We start from the raw sequence: 6887 nt of genomic DNA, 5'->3' as shown, positions 1-6887 counted from the left end.
TCATAAGTTCTCTTCTTTAAGTCCACAATGAATTCGATTCCTTCACTATTTATTCTGAACAACATTGAATCAAGGTTGAACACCTAACAAGGAATAAAAAATTAAGACAAACTATATTAGTGTATTGTTGCTTCAAAAAGAAAAAGTATGAAATTTTTTAAATGTAAGCAGTAAATCACTGCAATAGATATAAAAAGCTGAAGTTAATAAATATACTCACAAACATTTTACAAGCCAAGTCCATCTTCTTAGTCATCTCTTCTTCTGCCCATATTGATACTCTGTGAAAAGTTTCATTTACCTTTTTTCTCCGTTCGTAAAACCACTCTCCCAACTTTTCTTGGATGAAATCTAACATTCTTAAAATAGGCATTTCTCTCCCTTTTAGTAAAATGGAATTCATTGATTCTACCATGTTTATTGTTAGCATATCATAACGTCGCCGTGGGAACCACGATCGAGCCTATCTCTTTGGAGGCTCTTCAATTATGTAATTGTATGTTTTCTTGTCAAATACTTTTGAGTTGGGACATTAACTGATTAAAATCTTCACGTCTGTATGACCTTACAGCACTTTGAAAAAGATTTATTACTGTGGCTTTTGCATGTCTTTGCTTTAAATTTTTCTCAAAGTGATAGAGGCAGATACCATGGTGAGCTTCAGGAAAAACTTTTCTAATCCCATTTGCAATTGATTGGTTTCTATCTAACAAGAAAACCAATTCACGACGGACTTGAATTGCTTTTCTCATTTCCCCGAAGAACCAAATGTATCATTATTTTCTGATTCTGCTACACCAAAACATAGAGGAAAGATTTGATTGTTTGCATCCTTTGATACATCAACAAATAGAACACCACGATATTTGGACTTTAAAAACGTTGCATCTACTGCAATAACGAGTCTACAGTAGGACCAACCAGCTACTGATGCCGCAGGAGCAAAGAAAGCAAATCTGTACAGTGAAACAAAAAAAAACAAATCATAAGGTGTGAAAATTTTCAAATAGGAACATTTGCAACTTGAGGCTGATGGTTAGTATTGTTTTGCTTACCTATTCTGCTCATCTCTTTTTATGCTTGTGTACGTTCTTGGGTTTTTGCACACCATCATGTGTAGGTATGAAGGAAGAATCTGGTAGTTCTCTTCAGGTGTTCCCCTTATGCAAGCAACAACTTTTTGAATAGCACGCCATGCCTTGTGATAACCAATGACAATTCCAAATTTCTTTTTTCATTTCATTTTCTACAAAGGCTGGTGTAACCTCCATCTTTTTGTCTCGAACATGTTCTATAATTTGTTCACTTATAAAATTTGATGTAGCATGCTTCTGATCTAATTTTCTTGCATCAACCGAGCATTCATGGATGTTATGATATTTTATCACCCTGAATAGTGTGGAATTTTTTATTCTGGTAGCACGTACATTCCAGTCACATTTGTCCATGATGCATTTCAGCTCGTATCTCTTTGAACATGATCTAACAGCAGTGAATTCAACTTTCTGGTTTATCTCCAAGACGCAGAAAATTTAGTCATGTTTTGTTTGTTCTCAAAAATTGATCCGACTCTTACTTCCTCAGGCAACGCATCGTGCCTAAGTATTTTACATGGTGGAGATTCATTCAGCTTTCTCCTCACTCTTTTTCTTGATTTCTGAGAAGCACAAGAAGTTTCAGCAATTTTTTCAATTCTATCTGATGTTATCGGTATAGGTTCCATGTTTACTTCATCTTCGTTGTTGCTTATCATTGCAGAAGGTAACAAAAAACTTTCTTGGATTCTGTGTTGGTTGTCAATTTGCATTATTAGTTGTCCTTCTTCTTCTTGGTCATCGACAAACTGGTATGAATTTATTGGAGGAGGGGGTAATTGTTGCAGCATTATATATTCTGAAGCAGCTGTAATGTTAGAAGGTTGTTGCTCGTTGTCTACTTCCATTATTGGCTGTCCTACTTCATGTTGGTAATCAGCAAAAGGTTCTGAATCTATCGCATATGCAAGAGATTGTTTGAATGCTGCAGATTCTGAAGGTTGTATTTTTTCGATGAAGAAATGCCAATTCTTGTAGGCTGAATCAGTTGTAAGCAAATGTATACAGGTACTGAGTTCTTCATCTGAAGTTACAAGCATTCCTTTGCTTGTATTTAGTTTGATATCAAACCATACTTTTAGTACATATCTGGTTGAATCAATATTTGCAACTTCACTAATTTTCTTCAGGAAAGTATTGAATGATATGTGCTTATTAAGTAGAACAAGTTTGGTATCATGATCCAAGTATTAGAAATCAGGAGTCTACCTCCCATTGAAATTTATAACAACGCAAATCGGATTCATCCTGCAGACTGTAGTTTTGGTTAAAAGTCATAACAAAAGTGTCAAATGTAGGACAAAAACTTCAGCTCATCACTAAATACACTAAATAACTTCAGCAGTTTCTGCGTAAGTTATTTGAAAAAGCTTTACGACAAATACTATCGAGTCCAGGACAAAAACTTCAGCTTATCAAGTGCTGAAGTTTTTAGAAATGAACTAAAAAACTTCAGCACATTGAGCTGAAGTTATTTGAAAAAGCTTTAGGACAAAAACTATCGAGTCCAGGAGAAAAACTTCAGCTTATCAAGTGCTGAAGTTTTTAGAATTGAACTAAATAACTTCAGCACATTGAGCTGAAGTTATTTGAAAAAACTTTAGGACAAAAACTATCGAGTCCAGGAGAAAAACTTCAGCTTATCAAGTGCTGAAGTTTTTAGAAATGAACTAAATAACTACAGCACATTGGGCTGAAGTTTTAGAAAATGAATTCAACAAACTTGAGCATGTTTCAGCATTAATTGCATAGCATACAGGAGTAAACATAACAAACACAATTAAAGTAGTAATTATATTGCATTGGGTGTATGTGTTAGTGTAATAATTACATTTCTATCACATTCATGCATGCTTTTCTTTAGACAACGTTTAAAATTCCTCTTTGCCTTTTCATATACCATGCAGAAGTTTTTTTCCCCTATAAAAGCACGCTATACTTTGTGAGTTTATTCACTCAAACACATATATTTTAGCAGACATAAAATACAAAAAGGAGAAAAATGGATGCTATCATCAGGCAAATAGTGGAAGAAATCAAGCAAGACATTATAGAGGCCTTTGAGGTGAAACTGGATGAGCTCATAGACAAGTACGACAGAGAGCTGGAAGAAATCAACAACAAGCTTGATACGCTTGTGATGTATGCAAGATTTGACAATCTTGCTGATGAAGATGGTCGTCCATCTGGTAGTGACGACGACGATGATGATGATGATATGGACGATTAGTTTTTCTTTTTGTTATTTATGTAATTTAATTTATCCTTTTTAGTGTTTAATGAAATATTCAGTTTTTGTTATCAGTTTTTTGTGCTTTTTTTTTAATATTAGTTCTATTCAAAATCGAAAAATAGCAGAGGAAATGATTAACTTCAGCTCTTCTTGCTTAAGTATTTAAAGATTAACTGAAAAACTTCAGCACCTATGCTGAAGTTTTTTGTGCAATATATAATTTTATTTTATGTTTTATTTTTTTTTACCCAGTGTAATAGGAAAACTTCAGCTCTTCCTGCTAAAATTTTTAAATATTAACTAAAAAACTTCAGCACCTATGCTGAAGTTTTTTGTGCAATATGTAATCTTAATTTATGTTTTTTTTTATCCAGTCTAGGAGGAAAACTTCAGCTCATATTGCTGAAGTTTTTAAAGATTACGTAAAAATCTTCAGCAACTAATGCTTAAGTTTTTTTGCAATATGAAATTTTAATTTATGTTTAATATTTAACCAGTATAGGAGGAAAACTTCAGCTCGTTTTGCTAAATTTTTTAAATATGAACTAAATAACTTCAGCTTGTTTAGCAAAGAAACAATGATAACACTCATATAACTCGTTTTGCTAAATTTTTTAGATATGAACTAAATAACTTCAGCTTGTTTAGCAAATAAATCAAAAATTTCAGCATATTTGTCGGATTAGAATGTTAGAATTGAACGTCAAACAGATTTAGAATGCAAATTCAGCATATCAGTGAAGTTCGTCAAACAACTTCAATCAATCAAAATTAGATGAATTTGAATACTTACAATATATTTTGTAATTTTGAATTTGGAATTTGAATCTGGTTCAAATCTGGTTTGCGATACGCGATCTCAGGAGAGTCAGAGTGATGGAGGAGATACGGCTCTGGAATTTGAATCTGGGTATGCTTGATGCATCTTTTATGTATTTTGGAAGGGGTATAATGGTCATATTATTACGGATTTTTTGTTAGTTGGTTACGAAATCAATACTTTTTAAAAATAGGGTATAGGTTAAAAGGTGGCATAAATATAGGGTACGGCTGCAAATCGCCCACTTAAATTGTCCTATCAGCATAGCATATGTATCGAGTATCGACGCACCCAATCAACCAAAACTTATGAAATAATTTAGGGGGATTTGCATCTATACCCGCTTTTTGGGTCACGTTTTAACTTGTGCCCACTTTGTAAAAAAAATTGCAAGCGTACCCACTTTTTCGCGTAACTTTAGCACACGGGGCTGAAGTAGCAAAGGCAATCACGCAAAACTTCAGCATTCTAGTAGACGGGCCTGAAGTAGCATACTTATGGCAATCATCCCATGAACTGAATTTTCATAGCAGCACCAACAGCAGCAGAAGAAAGAAGAAGAAAATGAAGGAGGAGGAGAAAGGAGGCTGAAATTGTTTAAAAAGTGAGTACAAGTTAAATCTTTTAAAAAAATGGGTATAGGTTAAATAGGGTCGACCAAATAGGGCGCCCCGTGCAATTTTTACAATAATTTAAGAGCATTAGTTTAGACTTGGATTGCAAATTATAAACTGTAATTCAAGAACAATAGACTAGACAGTCATGAAAACTAAAACTTTGACATTAAAATTCAACCCTACGAAATTAAACGTCTCTATGCGAGGACCCGCACAGGATTAACTTTTTACATCAGAAAGATCAACACATATTCTCACCCTTTTTCTCTGTTTTTTTTCTTCTTGGGGTGGTAGTAAAACAAACTTGGAAAATAGAAAAAACAAGATGAGTACAAATTAATTAAGGTCCTACATGGGTGGCGCTATGTAACAACAACAACTATGTCTTAGTTCCAATACAAGTTGGGATCGGCCTCAATTCTCCGTGTAATTAAGGGCACTTGGTCCTGTTGCCATGAGTAGTCATATCTGTATAGCATTTGCCGCACACTTCTCTATTACCAGAAGTGCCAGGAGGAACACATTTGCACCTCACACAACAAGTCCCACAGGCTCTGGTGCATACATTTGGCCTTGAGTGTGAGCTGCATCTCACTTTGCACAGTCCTCCACAATCTGTACTTCCCAACAAAAAAAGCCATCAAAATAGAGCTATCAAAACTCAAGTTTTTTTTCTTGTTCTATTCCTTTCAAAATTGAAATAGATTGAGAAAATTGATGCTTACCTACATACGGTAAGAGCCTCCTGTTACCTCCTTTCACCACCTGATAAAGATTTGCACATACAATGTCAAACAAGAAAAATTATTCATGCTTAATGTTTGAAGCGTCAATAATGTAAAATGAGGGGCTTACATTAGAGCTTCAAAAAGACAGATGGGCCAAGCTTTGATACTATGATAAGAAGGTGAGTTTTGAACCTAGTTCAACCTCAAAAAATAAGGTAGCGTTTGGCCATAGATTCCCAAATTTGTTTTGAAAAATCTGATGGATGAAGTTTGATTTGAAGATGAAAATGTGTTTAGACATACGTTTTCAAAACATATTTCCCAAATTTATTTTGGAAAACATGTATATTATAAGTGTTTGTAAAGATTTTGGGCCAAAACCAGCTATTATTGAGCTGGTTTTGGGATGTGGCATTTTGCCAAAATATAGGCAAAATCTATGGTCAAACATGTGTTTACCAAATAAAACCCAAGTTTATTTTGGCAAAATCTATGACCAAACGGGTCCTAATGCTGGTAATTTTTGAACCTAATTCAACCTCAAAAAATAATAATGCTGGTCATTTTTTCAACCAATATGGAACACTCTAACACAGTTCACTCTTTTTGGAAAGTTTGGTGCATTATAGTTCAATTTAACCACCACGGCACGACCCATAACTTATCTGGAATGACTTTTCATAATTTTAGAACAAAAAATTCTGCCGTTTAGTTGAAGTATCAATTTTCGGTTAAATGATGGAAAAAGAGTAAAGAAACACCTGACTTTGGTTTTCTTCAATATCAGAAGAGACCTGCAAAGAAAATAACATTAGACTAATTCCACAAAAGAAAAAAATTGTATGGGAATAATTAGGTGAAAAATGGTTTTAAACTTTACATGAGGAAGTAGGCAGAAGAGGAAGAAGGTGAAAAGTAGAAGCAATCTTGAAGTCATTTTTGTTGAGTTTTTGAATGAGACAGAATGTCTTCTTGCTCTTTGCCTAAGTTTCTTTGTAGTTTGGGACTTCTTTTATGGGTGTAAGAAAATCAGTGCCTGCAATTTATAGGAATCTCGTGATGTAATTGCCCTTAGTTTTATTTTAAATATTTCCCGATCCATAATAAGTGATCAATTTGCTTTTTTATTTTGGTCCAAAATAAGTGTCCATTTGTATAATCAAAAAACAATTCAATTTGTTTTTCCAAAATTATCTTCATGCACGTATCCTTAGAAAAACTTTTACTCCTCACATTAACTATGCTGCAACATTTAATTAAGCGTAATTAGTCATACTAACTACTTTTGTCTAAAATTTATTATTTTCTTAATGGGTGTGCCAAAAGCAAATTGGTCACATTTTGTGGACCAGAGAGAGTAACAGCTTATTCATGCACTCAACATGGATCATCAAA

The 6887-nt window shown here is 33.9% G+C and overlaps 1 protein-coding gene across 1 annotated transcript; it reads right to left on the bottom strand.

Moving 5' to 3' along the window:
- Positions 1-4907: 4907 nt before the first annotated feature.
- LOC109221765 (gibberellin-regulated protein 3-like) lies at positions 4908-6531 on the bottom strand. Its single transcript, XM_019386215.1, has 4 exons — positions 6373-6531; positions 6254-6286; positions 5490-5529; positions 4908-5379 (listed from the first exon to the last, which is right to left on the bottom strand). Exons 1-4 carry the CDS (start codon positions 6427-6429, stop codon positions 5195-5197), a joined length of 315 nt encoding a protein of 104 aa, XP_019241760.1. The 5' UTR covers positions 6430-6531; the 3' UTR covers positions 4908-5194.
- Between the last annotated feature and the right edge of the window lie 356 nt (positions 6532-6887).

Source organism: Nicotiana attenuata, unplaced genomic scaffold (genome assembly GCF_001879085.1).
Source record: "Nicotiana attenuata strain UT unplaced genomic scaffold, NIATTr2, whole genome shotgun sequence".
NCBI classification, from domain to species: domain Eukaryota; kingdom Viridiplantae; phylum Streptophyta; class Magnoliopsida; order Solanales; family Solanaceae; genus Nicotiana; species Nicotiana attenuata.
The sequence above is the reverse complement of the archived record's forward strand: the minus strand, read 5'-3'. Positions and strand labels throughout refer to the sequence as shown.